General features: G+C 40.0%; 1 protein-coding gene across 4 annotated transcripts in view; it reads right to left on the bottom strand.

Moving 5' to 3' along the window:
* Window positions 1-19,892, bottom strand: part of pip5k1bb (phosphatidylinositol-4-phosphate 5-kinase, type I, beta b) — a 35,695-nt gene extending 15,803 nt beyond the window's left edge. The window contains exons 1-5 of one of the 4 annotated variants that reach the window (XR_004656752.1): window positions 19,622-19,892; window positions 7,458-7,562; window positions 7,258-7,326; window positions 6,373-6,503; window positions 3,420-3,537 (exon numbers count right to left, since the gene is read on the bottom strand). Coding sequence is in view for 3 of the 4 variants with exons in the window: in XM_034872537.1 (XP_034728428.1) it covers window positions 3,420-3,537; window positions 6,373-6,503; window positions 7,258-7,326 (318 nt within the window). In the remaining variant the exon portion in view is untranslated. Of the gene's footprint in view, window positions 1-3,419; window positions 3,538-6,372; window positions 6,504-7,257; window positions 7,327-7,457; window positions 7,563-9,403; window positions 9,426-10,291; window positions 10,315-19,621 lie in introns of those variants that run through there. The other 3 variants (XM_034872537.1, XM_034872538.1, XM_034872539.1) reach the window with 3 other exon arrangements.
* Between the last annotated feature and the right edge of the window lie 4,754 nt (window positions 19,893-24,646).

Below are 24,646 nucleotides of genomic sequence, written 5' to 3'. Positions count from 1 at the left end.
GTACATTACCAGCATGTCAATGAATGTTACTTTAATTGTTCATACACATTAACGTCAGAAATACAAGATCTGGATCACATGAGCTCAAAACTGTCTGACAAACTTTCATAAAGTCTTTAGACATTTGCTTATGACAAACAGGCCAACTGTCCACTAATGTGGACAGAAACAAAAGCTCCTCATCCGAAGGATGATATGGAGCAATTACTGCTTGTGCTGCAACTTACAAAAAAAAAAACAGAACAGATTGGGAGCCTTTATCTGTATGCGGCAATCAACTTGTGAGGAAGAGACTCCGATGGCTGCTAACTAAAGAGCAGTGTTAGATGTTAATCAGTGCCTTATGAGAACATGTTCAGAAGAGAGGAGAAATACTGGAGGCATCCGCTCTCTCCAGAGACTCTTCTATGATGACCTACTGCAGTCACGTTGAGTTACAAGCACAAACACATCTGCTGTTTATTGCATCTGCATTCCAGATACTGTGTGTGTGTGTTCTCTTTTAATTAGACTCCACTGTGTGGCCCTAGTCGGAATGAATTCACCATCACCTCAAGGACATCAATCAAGAGTAAATCCTCTAAGCTGCTGTGCTTTGTGCCATCCTTCCTCTACCGCCTCCAAGTCACATTTTGTCTCTGTCACTCTTCCAGAGCCTTTTGTCTTTTCACTTACGCAGAAATTAATTTGGCATCCAAGAACAAGAACGCAGCTGATGGGGTTTTCAAAGGCTAGCAGGTAGACAGAAAATAGTAAAACGGCAACATAACATGATGAAGCCCAAACAAGATTACACAATATCTATTATGTTCCGAGCAAGAAACGAACGTGCAGAGTAGGGATGAATATGGCAACAAGGTATACACTTCAATGAGCAGCAAATGACATAAACATTCAGGCAAAGCATGTAGAGCACATAAACAAAGGCTTTGACAGAGGTGTTTGAACACGGCCCGTGAATGATATTGGACATCCAAGGTTTTGGTCTGAGAATATTTTTACAGACTGAAACCTGAATCACACAAAATGTTTCTGTTGAAAAAGTCCATAAGACTCTCTTCAAAAACATGACACTCTTTTTCTTTATCTATTTTTCAGTGTACGTTTGTGTCTTAAAGTGCTGGGAAATCACAGAATCAACTGCTGATTTCATTCAGCACTGAGAGCTGGTTAAAGGTGATGTAATGAGGGTGCGCTCCGTTAGCTCAATCATTACCTCAATACATGTTGTCTTGTGTTTTGCCCCGACTTCATCCTCCTATCTTGTTTTTCCCCTGCACAGCTGGTGTGTGGCATTACCCACCGACTGCTCGATAAAATGCACGTTGAAATATGTCAAATTTAGCTACACACTGCGGTGGAAGATTAGTATTCTGGCAATGGGAAGTTATTCAGGAGCAAGACAACCAAGAGGCAATTGTCTCGTGTTTATGCGATGCGATGCGTTTATGTTAAGTTGTTTTTATATTGGTATTTTGCACACAGAGAAGCAATGAAACAAACAACTACTGAGCAATCTACTGGGGGTGGCCTGATGCCCTAACAAAATCATGTGTTTGTACATACATTCATACATATGCATGTCTATGTATGTATGCATGTGTGTCCATATTTATGTACATGAGCAGTCTCTCTCCCACTGGGTCAGAGGGCGGGTCAGGCTGGGCAAAGGGGCAACAGAGCATGACCCCACCCAGCCAGCTTCCTCCCCAGGGCCTGGGGAGGGTAATCACTGTCTCCATAACAACATAAACAAAACTGCTACCAAAATTTGGAAATAAAAGGTAGCGAAATTTCGAAAAGGGTCTGACCATGGGACCAATCCTTTCCCCTTTCTTTTTCTTTCTTTATCTTTTAAGCCTTACTCCCTTTGGCTCCTCTACAGTCACAAAGACACACTCACACCCACATAAGAACCCCACACCACAGATACAAACACCCCCCACCATAACATGTAGCATTTGCTCTCTTGTCTTTGTTTAAATGTTTCATGTTGCCCCATGTATTATATCCTGTTTGCTTTAGTCTCACCTGTCATGTATTGCTATGTTAAATTCAAAAAAATTAAAATTAGAAAACAAAACTACTATCAGAAATAAAGTGTGTGGTTCAGAGTATTTCCTTGCACCAGAGAGGGATTCAACAGACACACTGATAGATATAATTGCTAATGCAAAATGGAAAGATGCTTATTCATGCTCTTGTCTAGAGAAGATGATTGATAGAACTCTCATATCTGTCCACTAGATATAGAGTTAACTTAACACAGCACAAAGACTGGAAACAGGGTATGACCATAGACAATTAAAGAAATGGATCCCATTGCTCTGGACAGAGACCAGTGAAGGATATCAGAAGGACTTTTCCGGTGCTAATTGTTACTGCGTAGCCTCCAACTGAGCTTGAAGACACAAATGTGACGTGAGAAACCTGTCTGAAAGTTGTAAGGCTTCTGGTAGCTGTGCCAAGAGAAATCTCAATCATTCCCAATCTTGCAGAGAAGGAGAGCGTAGGTATATGTAAGGTGATAACATAGGCACAGGCTAATTATTGCTAACTAAAATGCTAGTTAACATTAATAATTAAACCTAAACAGCTAATGTAAGTTGAAACTGTCAGCGAGCTGCTCCTGACAATACAGTGATTTGTCGACCATGCGACAGCAAATTGCATGTTTATGACACAATCTTTTTTATTTTTACAAAAATAGCTGCTACGGAGCCATAACGTAAAATACAAGGTAATGGAGCCTTTTATACAATGTCATGTTTCTTTAGAAATAAATAATGGACAAGCAGAGTCTCTAAAAGCTTCAGATGTAAAGTTATTCACTGTCAAATTGACGTAAAAATGAATGGCGGTCAATGGAATGCTAACGACGGGTGAGTGCTTTGTAGCATTACAATGGCGCCACAGGAGCTACTGTATGCTTGGAGAGGAGAGGCTTTGGTATGACACCTAGCCTCCTCTAACGCTCACTGTCTAACACATTTTTTTTTTGTATTTCATACAAAAATGGAAGTGTAAAAAAAAAAAATTTTTGTTTTACATGGGGTTATGTGCAGGGCTATTTCTTGGCAGTGACTTCTGGGCCCAGAAACTAGCAGAGAATAAGCATGTTTCCTATAAATGTCAAACTTTAATTTCTTTATAATTCCTTTAAGTCGTTTTTTCGGGGGAAACCTCTTAACATATAGTAGGCTAATATGATCTGATGTTTCATAGTGACTTATTTTAAGTATACAATTTGTATGCTTGTTTGACCCTTACTCTCCACACATGCATGACATTTTGCAAATGAGTTGGTACAAAGTACAACAACTGCATTTAAGGACATTATTATGACTTTATGATTGGATTGTCATGTGAAGGTGTAACAAATAATAACCAGTTACGTCTCAGCCAGGTTTTAGTCTTACCAGGTAATCGTCTGGTTTGATGCCGAACAGATCCCTGAAGTAGCGAAAGGCCAGCGGGGCGTAGGTCTTGAAGCGAAAGTCAGGATAGTGATGTGCGGGGGTCAAGTTGCTTCCCTCACTGGGATGTGCGATCAATAACCAAGCATGCCAAGAAACAAAAACATATATTGGTGCATTAGGGGGGATAAAGAAAACGTATAACATTATATAAGTGAAACATGTCACATGTCATTCTCTAACCAAGGTGACATGCAGGCAACACCAGGGAGAAAGTGAACACCTAATCTTTGTGCCTGGGCTATTGATTTTCTTGTAATGTGCTCCACCCATGCATGAACAGGCTTTAGTTAAGTTATCCTTGGGAACCCAAATTCATCAGCATTGTGTTGAAAAGCTGGCCTGTATAGAATTATTCGCCTGGAGACTGAAGGTGGCTATGATTACTGGATCTTAACAATACCACAGAACACATGAGCTTTGACTGAAGGGGAGAAAGGAAAAAGGTTAAAAAAAATTGTTGTTTATTTTACTGGGCTGGTAAAACGGACAGTGTCAGGTGGGACAAGCCTGTTTTGTGACCTGTGTCCCAGCACTGACACCACCACACAGGACTAACTATGTCTAAGGAGGTTAGCATGAGTCATCCGTCGAGTCTTGCATCACATAAACTCCTTGAAATCAATCACACTGACCGTAAATCTACAAGACATGGGTTAATAAAGGGTTTTGTTATTCATGGCACCTCTAAATCTGGTTAATATTCTGAGTACTTGGATGGTTTTCTAGGTGAAGAGGCTACTGTGTTGTTGTTTTGTGCTAGTGCTATATGGGTAATGGGATACAGGCAAAAGCAGGGCCCTGCTCTGTAACACGACACCTGTGATTACACTTCAATGAAATCTGACTGCTCTGTTCAGTGTGTGAGGACAACATGAATGCTCTATCATCAATGACTGACAGTATATGACTTTAACATATGGCTTGCATGGAAACCATTTAACAACACAACGCACCTGGAAAAGTTTCATTCAATCTAATCAAAGAGCCATCTGTGTGTGTGTGTGTGTGTGTGTGTGTGTGTGTGTGTGTGTGTGTGTGTGTGTGCGTGCGTGTGTCTTCCTCGTAAAAGATGTGTGCTGGTTGTCAACGATACATGCACTGAGAAACAAAAAAAACTCTGTGTGTGTGTGTGTGTGTGTGTGTGTGTGTGTGTGTGTGTGTGTGTGTGTCTGTGTGTGTGTGTGTGTGTGTGTGTCTCTGCGTGCATGTTTGTGTGGGAGTCAAAGTGGTCTGCGACATCTCCAGTCATCTAATAGACTGACAGGACAAACAACAGTGAAAAAACTCCAGAGAGGAGCAACAAGAGGAAGGAGACTGGTGAGTGGAAGTGAAGCAATAAAAGCATCTGAGAGCCGTCTCTGTACTCAGCCGCTTTCTCAGGATACTGACAGTTAAGAGAAAGAGAAGGGTTTGTGTGCAAATACAAAAAAGGACAGACGAACTTGGAGACAATAAAGACAATAAAGAGAGAACCAGTTATGTCACATGCCAGATGTAAGACTTCTCTTCCTGCAGATTACGTTTTGCTTGTTGTGGTATCTGTACTTTATATTGTCCTTACCATGTCTTCTTGATCTTTTTTTAATTTCAGATGGCTTTTTTTAGTGAAAAACTGACCCTGAAGAATACTCTACTTTTTGTTTTATTTCGCCCGTATGTAAAAAGACTTGACAATGCGGAATGCAGATTGATGTTGATATAACAGACTCACAAACTATTGATGTTTTGTACTTCACTATCTTAGCAAAGCAACAGCAGGTTTTTTAAACACTCATCACTGTAGGCACGGAAACCAAGGGTAATATTTGCATTCGGTTGCCCAGCGGTAAAATGCCTATGTGCGTGCCAAGACCAGATTTGCATTGAAACATAATGAGTTTGCATATCCTGGTGCAGCATCTGAAAAGCAAACCACAAACTATTTACTGGTACGACTATAATTCTCTTCATGATGCTTGAATAATACTAAGGAACACATTTTCCTTGATACTAACCTATTTTGTTTATATAATAGCTAACACGAAATGATAAGATCCTCTAAACAGACTGTATTTTCTGCTGTGAGACTATAAGTGCTATTAGGTGGCACTGTGATTAATTGTAAAAACAAAACTAAAATAGATACAGTATGTCTGACCATTAACTGTGCATTAATGCATGTGTAAAGATCTAAATCACTAAGTCCCACTTTTAAAGAAGCCCTGGGTCTGTTTTGGATTACGTCAAAAGTCTATTTAAGCTGATGATGTGATTGTGAAGACAGCCTAAGATGACCGAGCGGCCACACTGACATATGTTTTGCACTGTGGCAGTAAGAGACACACAGTAAGCTGATTTCACAGTTCTTGGCAGAATATTCCACTAGAATAGTTTTATCCCTGTTTCACGACTAGCAAAATTCACTTTGTTGATAAATGATGACGGTGGCAGTTGGTGGAAGCAGCATCATTTCTTTGGACTGGATGTCCAGCGCTGGCAATTTCCACTGAGAATGATTAATAATAGTTTATTAAATGTCTTTAATACAAAACCCAGACATATAATATTTGAGCAGGCAGACCCTCTTCAGTCGCTTTCCATTCATTCATACTTTGCAGAGTCAGAAAACTGTCGCAGCCAAATAGCGGCCATTTACCAGCTACACATAATCTGTTTTTTTATGAAACAATCCTCATTTCACTGGCTCTTGTACACCAATAACCTTGAGCTTATGCAAAAGTCTGATATTTTGAAGGCATTAAGCAAACCATTGCTACACAATTCTCACACGTTGAACAATTGCTTCAGATGATGTATAAATTATTGAAGATGTCTTCCTGTGTATAGAAGCTGTGTGTGCAAGTATGAAGGTATGTATACATGTCAGTGTGGGTTGATGCTAAGTAACACTGACCTAGGAAGAAAGACACTCTCCACGACATAGAAGTCTTGCATAAGCACATCTCTGTCAGGCTTGGAGGTGAGGTTGCCCACTGTATAGCCAATACCGAGCTGAATGGCCCCCTTCAAGGCCGATGACGTTGTCTAGATGGGAACATAGAAGAGAAAACATTTCATTACTCAGACTATTATATCATACTGTCACTGCTATCCTCACTACATATGCAATGTGTCTATGTATGTATATGTAAAAAAAGGAAAGGTGAGTCCGAAAGCAATAACCCTTCTGTTCGAGCCATTTTCATATTTTATTTAAAGACTTTAGTTTAATATAATAAATTATTTTCACAATTCAAACTTTGACATACATGTAGTAGATGGAATTAAAATGAAGAAATCAGGCCAGACATTGAGAAATTATAGTACAATTTTGTAGTATAACTTCCACACAGTAAACACATTGAAAACCCCAAAAGGCCAGGAAATAAACACACTAGTACTTCTGTTGCGTGAGTAGCCATCACAAAAAGACTATTTTACTCCCAACCTGAACAGTGGTAGCCACTGTGGAGAACCTTGTAATGTGACATCTTAAGAAATGCTGCCATAAGCAGTGACGTTTAAAGTTTAAAAAAAGAGGGAAAAAAACAAGTGTGACCAGCACTTGACTGATCTCTGGCAGCTGGCCCTGGCAGGGTTTAGGACATTTTGTGCTGTAGAAGGACATTTATAAGGACTCATGTGAAACACAGGGTCAGATATAAAGACCTTTTGGACTTGTTGGCTCTAAACAGAGGCATGCCAAAATAAATGTTGTGGAAACAGGTTAACATTCATCTTAAGAGTCAAATAAAACCAAACGCAGTAAAGCTCTTGTGTGAATAGTCATTATTTTTACCTTTTTGTATGTTTTCTCTCTGCTTGTGCCCCAAGGCCCTCCCATCCCATTTTCTGTTGTGGTTGACATCTGAAAGAGATGCAAAGAACGGAAATAAAATTGCGATAAAGTCAAATTACTGTTACTAATTCCACAATGTAAAATTGGCATTTCTGTTATAAATGTGTTATCTATGAAAAAAGTCAATAGCACAAACTCACCTTGCCTAATGAAAAGCTGTGCCCGACAAAACAGCAATCAGGGCGACATCTCTTGATTGTCAGCTTAAGAAAACATTAGAAAGTTTGGATCCGTCAGCGGACCCTCTGCAAGAGAACAGACGCACAAAGAGTTAATAAAACAATAAAAACCAGGGGGGGGGAATACTCACAGCCTCCAGTGTGCTGAGGTTCAGATGTGACTGAGGATGGGATGGAACAAGTTTACCAGCAAAGACTACTTGATTAGCTGCGAGAAGTTTGAGGCCGCTTTAATACCATCACTCTTTTGTTAATCTCTGTCTGATAGGAGAGGCAATTTACCTATTTCTAAACTCATTGTTAACTCATTGCTGGCCTCCAGCAAGAGATCTCTGCTTTGACACTCACTCGTGAAATCTTTATCCATGGGTGCGCAGAAGCCATCCCAACGCTTTTTATTAGAATCTTGTTTTGGAGAACAACACAATCCCGATTGTCAGTTTAGCTGTCGCTTAAAAAAAAAAAGAATCACACTATGCAGATGTATGAAACACACTATACAGTACTAAAACACTTACTGGCACCTCCCTCCTCCTCCTCAACGCTAACCTATTTTTGGGGTAATTTCTTCCATATTACAGGCCATGTGTGTGCATTGGATAAATAACACCTCATAAAAGAAGCAGAGCTGCAGAGTGTGTAGCCGTGGGGCTGAAAGCGATCTGCTGGCGCTGGCCAGCTCACGGCACAACCACTTCCTTACTGAGCCACAAAAACATTGGTCTGCCTCATTTCCTTATATGATCTGCATGAATTTGACTGCACCACTCCCTGTCACTCTCTTTCCTTCCCTCCTTATTATTTTTGTGTGTGCTTTCCTCCTGTTTTACTCCTTCATTCTCCAGAGAAAGGGCACAAGTGACATATTGTAAGTCAATGACACTGTGTCATATGTGTGTGTCCTCTGAGTCAGTGGGGAAAACAGGGACAAAGAAAAGGAGTAGTGGCTTAATAAAAAGACAACAGACAGAAAAACAGAATTTGGACTTTGTCTAAGCTCTGGCAAGCCTGCAGTCTACGCTCCACCTGCATATAAATGCACCTGCAGTTCTCAGAGCCATAAGTACAATGTCTTTCTGCTTCATCAGCGGTGCCATGTCATCCAGAATATATCAAAGAACATACACATGTATATATGAAACACTTATATTTTGAAACTCTTACTACTAGCTACACTACAACTATAACTAAGTTACAATGCTGCAAGGTGCAATACTACTCAAAAAGCACCAATTATGCACTATCCATATTTAATAACAGTCTTCAAAAGGAGAATTGTGTCTTCAGACAAATATATACACAAACACACACACACACACACACACACACACACACACACACATTCACACAAACTTAAAGGTTATCGCCAGAGTCCTTATCTGTGCACAGGCTCTTGTGTTACTAAAAACAAAGGGACAACACCAATGGTGATGCATTCTAGCTGTAAGCACCCCTCTCAACTACAGATATTTGTTTTTGTTTATTTATACCTTTGCCTATCGCCTTAAAAATAAGATTCATTCTTTTGTGTTCCCCTCTTCGGAAGGAACACAAACACATATGGTCACAAGAAACTTCAGCTCATCCTAAGTGAAAAGATTGTGTTTGTCGCATGACTTTGTGAGACTGGAACTGAGGCAAACTGATAACTGAGGTTATCAGTTATTAGCTGTCTCATCAGTAATTAATCCGAATACTTCTCTTTAACACTTTGCAATGTGATGCTGATCCACCTGAGCCATCATACTGTATGATTGGCTGCATGTGCCAAACCGGGGAATGTTAATGAGTCCATTTGGCTCTCTGCTCAGTCCTGGCCTGAGTGTCATTGAGTGTTAAAAGGGATTTTCTTTTTTTGACCTCTCTCTCTCTCTCTCTCTCTCTCTCTCTTTCTCTCTCTCTCTCACCTGACCCCACAAGCCAGCCGGTGCTCCAACAGACTGTTTCCAGAACAATCCATGAGAGGCCTGCAGCTACAGTGAACAACAGCAGGTCCGTTGTTTAACTCTCAACAAAAGAGAGGTAGACAGATGGTTGGACATGTGAATGAAAGTAAATGCCATATAAATCAGCCGTATCTTTCGACTGTCATACAGTCCCATTACAAATGCAAATACAACGGGCAAACAGAAGTATAATAAGGTAAAAAAGTGAGGAGTGAGGACATGTGTACTGTTACACACATATGTTAACTGATACCCTGTTGTAGGTATCAAATACATTACTGCTAGCTACAAATACAAAAGTACCTCATTGTCAAATCAATGCCTCTGGCAGATTATTAATGTTTTGTGTTCTGGATGAGGACCAACTGGGCTATTTTTTACAACTGATCCATAAAAAGGAGACTCCATACTTCACAAATCTTGATGAAAACCCCTTAGAATTAGCCTGTGTAGAGGGGTTGAGTTGTTTGCCTTTGCGAAAGTCATGCAAGTTCATGAAAGACTTCATACGTCATGTTAAACTGTGCAACACTGACCTCGCTATTGTGACTAGAGACACATTTCCATGAAATAAGGACAACTAGCCTACACTTTGTGTCAACTGCAGTTTCACACAATTTTCACACAAGCTTGGAATTCACGTAAAAACACGTAAACTGTACACAGACCAAGCAACTGTCTATTAAAAATGTAAAAGCCAAAGCTGTTGCAACTGTAAACTTTCTTGACAAACTCCATACAGCTCTTTCTTTGTCAAAACCCAGACTTGGTCAACTTTATCTTTCCTACTTATGAAGCACTTTGTGACTTTTGCTCTTAAAAGGTGCCATATAAACAAACTTTACTTACTTACTCTTCTCTCCGTCAGTCTCTCTGTTCCTAAACAACTCTCTTCCCGCTCGTCCACACGCCCTTGTCAGAAACTCTACCACCCTTCAAACAAACACACTTGAGTGCAGATCAAACACTGGCTTGCATGCAATATCTCCTCCTTGGTTTCACATGGTTTCAGGGATATTGCCAAGGGTGCCAGTCAGCCCCAGTGGAAGTTAAATAGTCAGTCTGTAGCCAAGCCGTCCTGGCAAGGAAAATACATTGCTGAGAGCGGACTGGCCCGTCTGGTATGATGAGAATGCAAATCCAATGCATCTGAATTGAAAACGTGTCTAAGTAGCTGTAGTAATATTGCCTCCCTAGTCTCACTATGCAAGCTAATGATAATGCTAAAGAATCAGAAAGCTCAATCAACCAGTCACAAGCCATGCTAGACACTTGTTTTAAAAAGTATAATGTATCTCTTTCTATGGGGAGACCTGGTACTTTGCGATAAGTGACAACAGTAACAGTACGAGCACGACCATTCAACCAACTATCTGCTCATGACATCATGGCTAAGAAGCATTGGGTCAAGATGGTTTCTACAGTTTCTATCACCAGGACACATAATCTACATATAGGTGTATTTTTTGCTCTGCTTTGCTTCAGTCCCCAGATACTATTGGATTACTGCATCAGATTGGAGACATAATGGAGAATCAATAGCAGACCAGCAATGCATAGCGCTTAGGAACGGACTGCTGGGCTTTCATGACCTTCAACTTCCCTGACTGTGAGATGTTAGATAAGCATACGATTGGATACAATCAAGAAGATGCATGTGGAGTCAGCTTAGCTCGGCCTGCAGGGAATCGGCTTCATCAATTTAACTGCTCTGATCCTTAACTACGCCTCACATAAACTCAACCAAAACAGTATTTAACTCAGAAAACTTGTTCATTTGTGCATTGATGTTAGAATTTTTTAATCAGATGTCTTTTTAGAGACGTACAGTACTCAATATTTTAGTATCAGGAGCAACATGACAAAAATAAATAGAATAAAGTGTTAACTATTAGATTAAAGGAAATTTCAAATTTCTCAAAAGTACTGTATTTTACAAGGCTGAGTAGTGTGGAGCAGTAGTCATTATCTTTGTGACGTCATGTGTAAACACTTGTTCACTGTATGGTGTGTCAGTGTGATACCATAATTGGCTTAGTAACTCCAACCGTGTATAAAAGAAAAAGGAATCACACGAAACAAACATCTAATGTGTGGGCTACCAACCACTAGCCAAGCAGAAATGTTCATATAAATGACAGACAAATGATACTTACAGTAGACCTCCACCACTTTAAAAACATTCAGATGTATCCTCTGGTTGTTGTAGATATTTCAACAATGACTGTATTTTGCTCACAGACAAATAGTGAGACGGGCGGAGGAGTAGAAAATGCTTGGTGGGGGACAGACAGAGAGAGGGAGATGGAAAAGAGAATAACATTGCTATTGTGAAATGTTCCATTTGACAGAAATATCTGCTAATCAATGTCAAAGAGAAAACAGACACCCAATGCTCTGGTTCCACCCATTTCAAACAGACCGCCCCAAACAAAAACACAAATACACAGAACATAAAATGCACACAGTTTCAACCTGTACGTGTGCAAACATGCAGGTTTAGTGGCCCTGTAAACTTAGTCACACAATTTACACTGTACACATGCCTTCTCTTTTTTCTTTCCCTGGCTAGACCCCACACCAAGGGAAGCAGTAAAACACCAGGCAGGTATTATTTTGGTACGTTCTGTTCCATATTTCACTGTATCCTCTAGGGATGTGTTTGTTTTCATCAACCCTCTGAGGGACAAGCTGTGTGCGCGTGTGTGTGTGTGTGTGTGTGTGTGTGTGTGTGTGTGTGTGTGTGTGTGTGTGTGTGTGTGTGTGTGTGTGTGGGTGTGTGTAGTCTATACACTAGTAGACTATACACAAGACAAACAATCACACTGGTAGCCCATGTGGATTAGTTGGATTAACAATGTGGAGACAATTTATATTGCTATTATTATAAAAATGTAGGTTTGGCCAAAGGGCTGTGCCAAATCTAAAGGGTTTATCCTAATCAAGGTTCTAAATATTTAAAGATAGCAAATTACACGCCACCCCATTTGTATGAAACGGTACACACTTCCTGTCTCCGAAGTGGGCACAACCTGTTTCAAAGTGTAATAAAATGGATGAAAAATCATATTTGCATAATTTCTCAGTGTTTTCTTTTGATAACGTTAGATATTTTCACACCTAAGCCTTATAAAAATAAGTTTTGTCAGGGCCATCTCAAACATTGGTTGACCTCAGCTTGTCTGTGTCACCAGATTTTGTGAGAGTTTGCTGCTGAGACAGAAACAGGTCTCAAACAAAGGTAATGTTCTCCTGATTTATCTGTCTGAAAGCTTGCCGTTTTAGTGTCAAAATGTTTGGGAGATGTGGCTTGTGGAAAGTGGGTGCAGTATTTACTTTGGTGACTATGGGGAGAAGTAATTATTCATAATCTGTGTTCACGTTCACTTCTCCCATTGGAATCAATACACTCCGGACCTGCTGCTAGTCTCCTAATGAGGCAGGGCAGTGAAACCCACGAGACACAGATACAGGAAATGACTGCAAGTTGGGGCGTCTCGGTTATAAGCCATCTCTGTCCTAATGTTTAGCATGTAACATTCAGTGTGTCATTATCCCATTAGTGTGCTACCAAATTTTGGCACTTTGGTCACTCATTTCAGCTGCATATTGTCATGAAAGTTGTTGAATGTTGTACAAATAGACAAACCGTCAATAGAGCTAGCGTGGCTAAAAATGCAGTGATCTGTCTTAACAACATGGCAAAGCGTTGCATAAGTCCAATGGAACTCTTTACAATGAGAAAAGCTACTGTCCCTGATGCGTCATTAAACAGTCCAGAGCGTACAACAACATCAATTTAAATACTTGTTTTAACAGTGTGAGATATACGAATGGCCACTATCACCAACTAGTAAATGCCACCATCACCAACTAAATGCACATTTTAACTATTGACAAGTTCGACCTTTTGGCAACAGCAAAAAATGAGAAACAATAGGGGGGGCGCTATGACCTTCAAGATATGACATAAAAAATTAGCTCGAAAGAGAAAGGGAATGAAGGTGACAGAAGGAAGACAATGGGACAGAATAACAGAGAGAGGGTACAAAAGGTTTAACATCATCATGCAAACAAGACCACTTCACGTTCTATTAGAAGCAAATCAATTTTCCCAGTAGGATACAAAAGAAAAGCAAAAGCAAAATCAATGCAAACACAAGTACATAATCACACGATATAGAGCAAGAGAATGAATGTATTTTGTTTTCTAAGACAACATGACTACAAGGAATTTAGTGAGAAGACTTGGGCTGTATTTGTAATTCAGAGTGTCACTCCAGTTCCACTCTGCATGAAAATCAGTGAGGAGGAGGTCACCCACTGTGTCCAGAGAATCACATGATTCAACTCAGGGAATGGGGGGGGGGGGGGGGGGGGGGGGGGGGGGGGGGACTCAGAGATGAGTAAAGGGAGGGAAAACAGAGACCATGTTCTCTAAAGACACAGAGGCAGGGAGAGGCAGCGCTAATGGAGCGATACACTACAGCTCTACATTCTCTTAGACAAGGACTTATTACAGCACACTTACTGATATTCAACCACCAGTGATATCTACGCAAGCTAGCCTCCGCTCCTGACATCACAGCCCATGAAAAACACGAAGAGAAGAAGAGAGACTCGTCCACTATAGCCAAGCCCAGCTTAACTGTACTCAACCCTTCCCTGAAGTCCAAAGTCCTCTTACTCTTCTTTAAGTCACAAGGCTGACAGAGAGGTTTATTATTTACATGTCACTGCGGGAACAAAGAACCGTGTTTATTTTTCTCAGACGTGATCAAACTTGGAGGTAGTAGGGGCTAAAATTACTCTGCATTCATCACAGGCTCCTGAGGAAAAATACTTGGAATTTCGTGTTCTGCATTCTTTAAGTCTTTTATCCCACTTGTTTGTCTTCATCCAGTCCTCTGTCTTGCTGTTCAACCTTTTCATTTATCAACTCTCCTTCCCACTCTCTCACTCCAGCACCCTAGGGTCCCTTGAGTGGGCCTCTGCAAGCCTTGTCATTGCCAGGCAAGGGAAGTAGGATGGGTAGCAAGGAGTGTTCAGCAGGGCCAAAACAACAGCAACAAGCAACAACAAACACCACAACTTCCGAATAATCGGAATTCCTACGGGGCTGCCAACCTATCGCTCTGCCTGCAACCCTCCAACCAACCAATTGTTATTAAGAGCAGCACAATTCTCAGCCAATTAACACTGCAGTCCTCCTGTTTTTATTCTTTCAAATGCTTGTTTCGATGTGCTGAGGGGGTCAGGGAGGGGGGAATTCCCTTTAAGAGGTCATTTAGATCCAAGTGATAATACTGGATCCAGATTCACCTGCCGCTAAGTATAAAAAAAGGGGATGTTTAACAGACCCTGACAGACTCTTCCCAAGATTAACATATCTCCATAGAAGATTAATTTAGGGAAGCCAGTGTACCTAAACATGGCTTTGAATGACGAATATGTGTCAGGTCACATCTACAAGAATTATAATGTGCTGTGAATAAGGATTGTTGCTGGGGGACGTTTGAGCAACCAATAAGAATATTCAAAATCCTTAGCAGAGGCTGAGGTATCCGGGCTTTTGGTCCCCAGAATGGTTTGAGCATCCAATATTAAAATTCCCAACATGCAACTCAATAGTGTATTTTATTAGTAGATGGGGTTTGCGCCACAGTCGCAAGACACTGCATGACAGGACATCAGACATATGATACAAACAAATAGTCCCTCCATCAGACACCGACAGACATAACATGAGAACATCCATCACACACTACAATACACTACACTACACACCCTTGAGTATGACCAGGCCAGTTGGACACCTAGCTTATTTTGACTGATTTAAAGCTTTTATGGCTTGTGGTACAAAAGAGAACTTCGATGTGTTCTTGGTAAGAAGGGGTGGGCAGAAACATCGTCTATGGCAGTAGTTTAAACTGAGATGCCAGGAGTGTGTGTTGTGTGTGCGTACATGCAACGTTATTGGAATTTCTCACCAGTCTATCTTTGTAAATGTGTTCAGTGCTCGGAAGTGTTATCCCAAGTAATTTACTGGCAGTTGTAACAGTTTTTCTGATTGCCTTTTTGTTTCTTTTAATAAGATAATCCCTGACGGTGACTTACCCAAGTCTTTTAAACTCCCCACCTCCAGATTGTAACGTTTTGTTTTATCTACATCATCTGCGCACCTCTTTGTACAAGTTTTGATTTCAAATTTTAAAGCTTTAAAGTTTTTTATCGCTGTCCTTTTACAAAGAAATACCAATTTTGTAGTTGTATGTATAGTTATTACATGAACTAACATACTGCAGTCCTTGTACTTGAAACTTTTAAACATATCACACTTACTTTACATTAAGGAGATGATTTTCTATTTGTCACAACAGGCGTACAGTTTATGAATTTTCCATTGCTGTGGAAAACTAATGTGGAGGAGCTTTCATTTTCTAAAAGATTTGATGTTGTCTGGGGTAAACATTAATCACAGTACTGTAATAAAAGACAGTTATGAAATTCTGACTGAGTCCCGATGGCTATCAGTAGTGTGCGGAATGTGCTGACACAAGTACATGGACGATAAAAGAGGACAATAAAACAGAGAGAGAGCAGCCCACACTGTGCTTTGGATGAGGTGCAACACAACTAAACAGAGGTGTGAAGGCTAAACCTCATCCGATCAATGAGTATTTAGGTCAAACTGGCCACTGACCTGTATAGGTTTTATGCCACCAAGCACCTTCTTATTCAGTACTGCTTGACAATAAATTCCAATTTCGATGAGCAATCATTTAATTTTTGTTGTATGACATTTATCTTCACAAATGTAGATCCAAAATTATCAAAAATAGAATTGCTGTAATTTAGAAACAGTGTCCCCACTGTCCCCCATGTCTTGCCCTGTTGTACTGTTGTATATTAGACAACCCACAACTGCTAAAAGTAAGATTACAGTTAACTCAAATACAATAAATAATGTCCACTTTAGGAATTAATACCAAGTCCTTAGACTCACAATGAGACAATATGTTTTCTTAAATATGTACCAATAGTTTGCCTCAATGGATGTACCGTGCTGGGATAAAGTCTGACATCCTGCACGGATGTCCCTCCTCTACCGCTATCTATTTTGCAAGGACACTGGGCTACATGCCGAGCTTAGAGCCGCTCAGTACGGTTAAAGCAATACAACAAGCCAGCAGTTTTTTCCTCCATCCCAGAGTGGTGGTGGTAGACCATACTTCAGCGCTGACACATGGCTGTGGAGATAGGTCTAGCAATGCGAGATTAGTAGGGAAACCACGTACAAATTATCTCAAATCTCAGCCTACAATGAAATGCGCTGTCACTCGCCCCAGTGAACTGATTAAAGGTTGCTACAACTCAGCTGAAAAAACAACAAGAAAAAAAATGGCACGGTGCTAAATAACCTGAGATGACGAGCTCTGTAAAGAAAACAAATACTCTTGTCATGGTTTCATCGCACTGCAACTGGGACGTAGCACATTAGCCCTTAAACCAAAAATATACTGTATCACTGCAGACGGGAGTGAGAGAGGGTCCTCTGAGAGAAGAATTAGAGTGGGTGTAGTAGCAAGAAAGGTCACACTGAACACACACAAGCATTATGAGGTGCAAGAATTCAGATTGCTAGGGCTTTGCAGATCACAGTGAGGCATTTTTTTTTTTATCAGAACATCTTGAATGTAACAAGACCAACATGGGACCACACCCGCGTTGGGTCTCCTTACACATCGGACAGTCGGACCATTATCAGGAATAAAAGAGAGGGCTGAGAACTACTTTTCAGGGCACTTACTTATGTAACTGTCTTAATGACTCATATGCCTGATATGTTGGTCCTATACTGGGATCCCAGCACATTACACAGAGTGCTCTTTGAACCAAAATCAAAAGGCTAAACTTTACAGCTCTTAATTGTTGTGCTACCTCTTCACAGGAAGCTCATACAATAGGATCAAGATATAGTGTTTGCTTTAAAAGGTGTCCCTCTTCTTTGAATTAGTGCTATTGGTTAAAGATTACAGTTAGAGTCAGGATCACAATGAAATCACTTATTTAAGAGAGAATCTGATCCATCACAGTAAAATCCCAAGAAGAGATGAGAGTCACAGAATAAATGTAATTTTTGTTCACAAGGTATAGTGATGTGACACTTCTGCTGCTACTCAGATGGAAAATATTACATAATGCACATATACTGCTGTTTCAGACAAGTGACAAATCAGTGTCAGGACAGCAGGCAGCGCAGGACAGGAGTTTAGGTGTTAGTCACAAGAAGAGAGAAGAGGATTTGCATGAGCTGTTTTCCCTTTCAAACATCCTCTGCAGCAGGCTGACCAACCTGGCCCGAACTTGACCAATTCCACTGCCTACCAGTCAAATGAGGAAGACACAGGAAGCTCATAAAGGAAACCACATACTCACAATCCTGTTTGACACCTTATCCTAGACCTTGGCTTGAGACCAGTCAGATTTGTATGTTCATGACTTTCTCTAATCCTCACAATGTCATACATTGATCAAAATTAGTAACTACTGTCTATGTCTGTACTATTTTAGGAAACAATAACAAGCTATATTTTACCATAGGTTGCTTTATTAGCCAGAAAGACTGAACTGACAAAAACAGACCCAGGAAATAGCAGATCCGCTTCACTCTTTAGTCATCTGAACGATAAGGATGCCCTATGACCAGATGGTAAGAGCTGACATGGTCTAGATTCTAGAATAAGGCTAAACTCAAGAAAAAGCTCCATCAAACAATTACTCCAAAATATGAATTTAAAAAAAAACTTCATTTCTAAAATTTCTAAAGGGAAAGATTTCTTATTGAAGTGTTCATATGAAGGAAAACAAAACTGCAACTGCCTGCCTTTCGCAACTTGGAGAAGCCTTCCACATAACATACCACGACTTTTCCTTATGACAAAGCAAACCCTCCCTCAGATACAAATCCATCATTTTTTATATTAAAAATTAATCAATGATATAATGCTATAAAAACACAAACTCAACAGTTGAATGATAACCAGTAAGTCCAGATCATTCACTGGTCACTGCAGTTGTTGAGCTGACCAAAGCAGCTTCCCTGCTCACACGGGCAGCTCTCAATCTCCCAGCATAGCATACAAGATAATAAAGATAATCACTTTTTTTCTTTGCACTGGCGAAGGTTTTACACAGTTGCAGCCTGGCTGTCAACTATCAGGGACGAAATGTAGCACTTCACTGTTAAGAGCAGTGATAATGTGATAGGTAGTGAAGCTCAGGCCAGTAAATGAAAGGCTGGTCTAGTGCAACTGCTAAAAGATACACAGAAAATAGATTTGGAATACAGAAAATCTGTTACCTGGCCTATACAGCACATATTGTGCCAAAGGGATTTAGAAGGTGTATGTTTACACACATTAGTTTCTTAGTAACTTGATTTAGAAAAGGTTAAACTGAAGCATGAATGGATCTATACATTAGCTTTTTTTCTACACTCATACACACCAGGAGTGGCTTTCTTCCTCTGCCCTCTAATGTGTTACACAACCTCTAGCATGCTTGCCTCATTTCCCATCAAACTGGACAGACTTCCACTTTCTCACTAAAAGTGCAAGACAAAGTTAATTCATCATTCATTTAAGAAACAGCTGCAAAAAAGTGAGTGTAGTGCAGCTACTGTTACAATGGTTGTTCGACAGCCTTTAGCACAACAATTAACAGCAAGAATAATTGAATTGATGTAGTATGTAAGGGTAAAACTTAAATGAGCCACCCCCACAACCACCACCACATTTTATCCCACGCATTCATTTAAATCCTGTCGTTTAAACCATGGTAAAATATAAAAACACACAACCTTAGGGCAATAATATCCTGACCTCTAGCCAATAATACAAACATATTCCGGTTGGGGACCGGAAGATTGGTGAAAAATCCAGCCTATGGTAAAGTCAGAGGTGTTACTTAAGACAAAAACACCTCTAGGCTTTATTTGACCATAAACTGTTTAAGCGCACCTGCAGTTTTTCACCTGTCGCAACACCTGGAGACTGGTAGTCTACTTTGAAACACGAAACGTAATGTATGTAAGGTCAAGGTCTGTGTCAGTGTAGTTTACCTTAACAAAATAGCTTGTGGTTCGCACTTAATATGCCAAACTCATAGAAACCTTACCAGCCAATCGTCTTGTTCTGCGTAGTCGTTTAGAAATAATGTGTTCCTCGGAGAGGCTGCTGCAGTCCTCACAGAAAGCCCTGTCCTCAAGCGGTCGATCCCCAACAGATGAATAAAAGCGGTTAACAAATAAATATACCCAATTCATGTAGTGTATTTCCACCGCAAGCTCACTATGCACAACTGAGGTGTCACTTCTCCACTGCGATCAGCAAGAATCCCTGCGTGTGTCTCTACTGTGTGTGTCCTGTGTCCTATGCCCTGCCTCTCTACACAAAGCCTGCCATTCAGTGCACCACTGGCTCAGAACGTGAAAAGGGACGCGAGTGTGCCCTCTGCAGGCCTGGACAGGAGTGGACATCAATCCAAGTCTTTAGCTTGTTCAGCAATAACAAAGATTCCTATAATTTCATCAGTGGTGGAATGTAACTATGTACATTTACTCAAGGCTACTGTACTTTATTACTATTGCGAGGTACCTGCACTTCATGCCACTTTATACTTCTTCTCCACTGCATTTCAGAGAGAAATATTGTACTTTTTACTCCACATTAATCTGACGGATTTAGTTGCTTTTCAAATTAAGATTTTTAGCGCTCAAAACACATATACTTTATAAAATGTACCCAACTGCCTACAAGTCCAGCTGAAATGATAAGCTGATTAAACACAGAGCTGTTTTGATTGTTTCCAGTTTCTAAAATGTGAGGATTTTCTGCATAAGGTACTTTTACTTTTAATACTTTAAAGTACATTTTCCTGATTATGCTTCTATACTTTTACTTAAGTAACAGATTTTTATTTTTATAGGAGTGTTTTTCCAGTGTGGTATTATTACTTTTACTTAAGTAAAGTTTCTGAATACTTCTTCCATCACTGAATTGCATTACCTAAAACTAGTATAACAATAATATATCTTTTGTCTCTCCCAACTGCATTATTAGATTAAAAATCCTTTACATATTTATATTCACATTTTAGTTCCTAGTTGAATGATATGAGAGTTTTGGCATCCCTGTGATACTGAGTGGCACATAACATTCAGTAACTTGTGGTGGAGGTTGGCACAACAATAACATACAGTAGACTGTTTTCTACTTAACATGTTTATTTAACAAAATAAGAAACTTGAGAACAAAAACATAAAAAGAGAAACAAGGAGCTATGTTGATAGGCCGCTGCTGCTGTCGTTCAATCCAGGCTCACATTGAAATCGCTGAAAGTGTAAGTTGGAATGATTATGTTCAAATCTACATTTGCACATACTATGGGTTATATGTTGCATATTTAATGTTCTCTACTAACCTCCAACTTGTTCTCTAGGGCTTTGCATCTCTCTTAGGGGTTCGGTCCCACTAGAGTCAACAAAGATATATTAGACATGAGTACATGTTGGAAACAGGATATTACAATAGCTAAACATATGAATGAAAGAACCTTGTGAATAGCAATGATATAGTTTGACTACCTTGCAAGATGTCGATTTAGTTCTCTGTTTCGTTTCCGTTTACAGAAATGTGCAATCAGACACAAGCCTATTAATAGTAAAAAACTACCTGTGGAATCAAGAGATACATATTTAAGACGATTGTTTCAATACACAATAAATGCAACGCATCAAAAAAGTTTAATCTCACCTGACTGTTAGCATTGATTAGACAAATATTTCAGGCTTGAGCGAAAGCAAGAAGACAGAGGATGAGAGGGTCGCAAGTTGGACAAGAAGCAAAAAGCATTGTTTTCTTGAATTCAACAAATAAGTTCAATCATGGCAGACATTGAACGGTGGAAGAAAGATTTAAAAGAGGCCGCTGTCAAAAAACAGAAGAAACATGGCAGAGCAGACAAAGTAACATATTTACTGGTGCTTAGAACTTACAAACTCCACTGAGAATGTATCCACGGTTTGAACAGTGCGTTGGCGTACCATCTCTGGTGACTTGTGAAGATGTGGTAGATAGAGGAAAGAGCAAAAACTCCAGTCAATGGTCAATTAAAACAGTAAACAACATGATGTAAAGTGTGTATCTGCAGTAGGAAACACTTACCACTGGTGAAAACACAAATGTTGCTGTGGTCTAGTTAAGAAAAAAAGAGACGAGTCACTATGTGTTATCAGACAGAATGACATCAATTATTGGACATCAGAAAGTATATTTTATATGCATACAATGTTATGAGACTAGGTTTTAGTTAAAAAAAATATGCTTGGTTTGAAATTCTAAATTACCATCAGTTCAGTTAACCATCTTACAGTACATCTTAAACAGTAACATTTTGATACATAAATACAAATCAATACTCTAGTTTGGCATCACAGGATTTTTGTGTTGATTTTTGAAAAGAGTACACAATTAAAAGTCAGCAAAAAATGACGGCAGAGAAATTCAACAGCTAAAATGCGCCTTCCGGCAGTCAGTGTGCAGTGACAGAATTTCTCTTCAACACAAAATTCTTAACAGACAGCACCCTCAGCTGGATGGAGCATTAGGACACATCAAGTGGGAAAAAAGTCAATGGAAGGAAGACTTTTCAGATCCAGATCAGATTTTTATTTATAAAAAAAAAAACAAGATACTATTGTGCAAGTAAACACAGTCAATCTGTGACATCTGTTTTCAGATTGACGATGGTGTGAATCATTGCACAAAAAACAAAGTGTATATTAAGGACCTTAGAAAGTGAATGTAAATACCTGTACATGTTTCTGTCTTAATATAACCGTTGTTTCCCTCGAATTCACAGTCACCATGCGTATCGATGGAAACGAATGCCCGACCTTCATGCTGGCAGACGCTATTGGGTGGTGGAGGGCCTGTGCAATGTGCAATGTGACTGTGTCCCCAGATTAGCTCGTCGTTGCAAAATACACAAATCACATTAGTGACACATCCTGGATCCTTGCAGTAAAACAGCCACACAGACCTATTTCCACCTGTAACATCATACAGTACATTTATGAATATACTGTAAAAATATTTTATCACGAGAGATTGATGGGATTTATCAAACCTTGACTTGATGTGACTGGAAAGCACTGAGTGAATTCAGCATCACACAGCAGCAGATATATGAAGGCCAGCTTTGCCTCTATCAAAACAAAAACAGGCATTCTAACTTAACTTAACGGAGGGCTCTATAATGGTGGACATTGGGCACAGCTTAAAGATGGGAACCTGCCAGATACATACCATTCATGTTAATGATCAATGCTGAGAGGTTTTCTGGATCCCAAAATACGATCTGCTGCCTTCCACTGCTGATCACTGATTGCTACCCCCCACTTCCTGTTGTGGATATAGTTTCTCATCAGAAAAATAACAGTAGTAGTAGTCTTGAAAGAACTCTGGGAAACCGACCAAGGCAAGCTGACATTTATTACTAGGTGCTATGGCATATCCAAGTATGTCTTGCGATTCCTGCTTGTAGTAAAGCATATTTGATGTTTATTTCACCTAGGCTGCTGTAGCTTATTAAATATGGCCTATGATTTAATTTGGTTAAATATCCTCCGACTGATACATGGTTATTACAATCGCCTACTTTGAGTATATGCACCTAAACAAAGGTTTAAGCTAACCAAATACGCAAGATAGGATTTGTTTGAACGCTATTGTTGCTAAATTGTAGCCCAAATTATGAAAAAAAAGCTGCCACTGAATTCCGTGTTAAATTAGCTGCACCTAAATTGGTGCATCGCGCTCGACAAACGAGGTCTAGCCAAAACTGAGTTTAACAGGTATAGGCTACACTTTTCCTTCAATATCTAAAATTAAAAATTACATTCTGTTATCCCACGTTCCTGTAATAATAAGCGAGAGACATAGGCCTAGCTTAACTATATGCACCTGTCCTTAGAAAGGGTTGAAACTGAAGAAAGTTACATAGCCTGCCCTCCGTGTCAGCTCGCCGTTGATGCGATCCGTGATAAACCTATTATCATACATATCATATCTTATAAACCTTTAATGCTACTCTTTAAATAAACATACCTGCACAGCTATACAGTCCACGTTCGAATGCCTAAATAAAGACAGAGCCTTCACAGCAATTCCCAGGGCGTGACAGATCCCTCGGGGTGTCTCCTTCACCCAGAGTCGAGTTCCACTTGTTGGAGCTAGCACACCGTCTGGGACTTTAAGGGATCTGATCGAGCAGTCTGCTAAGGGTGTATTTACTGACCATATGTAAATTGGGCTATTGTGGACACAATACTGATTTGTTGTTGTTTTTGGTTTTCCAATAACTTCATGTAGCACACTTACTTTAGTCGCTCATAAATTTGTAAATAATTTATTTTACACAGCCTGAACATCTGTTATGAAAAATTCATGATTTTTCTCCCAACAGTACCCGCGTACCCAATGATTCCTAACCAGATGCCGCCCCCTACGGGGATGTTAGGGATTCTTCACATTGTGTGTCCAGTGTCCTTTCTACTAGGCTCATACAGTTTGGTAGTGGAATCTGGGGCGGTATGGTGAAGTGAGGACCCAAAAAGCAGAGATGAGGAGGCAGGCAGGAGTATGTGCACATGGGTTAAATCAACACAAAGTCCAAGGAGAACATAGGGAGCAAAACAATACGACAAAATTCAAAAATCCAAAAGAGTCCAGGAAAGAAGGCGAGGCAAAAACAAAGGCAGTGACAATTCCCGGGGAGACACGGGTAAAGGGAACAGGAACACGGGTCGAACACTTCAGACAGGAAGAGGCAATTAAGGCCGGGAACGAAGACACGAGACATGACACAACGATCTGACCCACACCGGTGACAGCGCAGTTACACATAGAGTTAGTGATCTACCGTATTTGAGTCAATTTATGCCTTCACATGATTACACGAGTTACGTAATTTAACTTGAAAGTACAATGAGAAGTACCCAACTGTCACGTGCATTTTGAATTAGAAATTTCCTGGCAGACACCCTGCACTCTGATTCACCTCAGCAGCATGATCACATACACTCACGACAATGATTGTCAAAGCAGTTCTAAGTTGAAACCTTAATCATAACAGTTATGT

This window comes from Etheostoma cragini, chromosome 5 (assembly GCF_013103735.1).
Source record: "Etheostoma cragini isolate CJK2018 chromosome 5, CSU_Ecrag_1.0, whole genome shotgun sequence".
Lineage (NCBI taxonomy): Eukaryota > Metazoa > Chordata > Actinopteri > Perciformes > Percidae > Etheostoma > Etheostoma cragini.
Note: the sequence above shows the minus strand (reverse complement) of the source record. Positions and strands in the feature narration are given on the sequence as shown.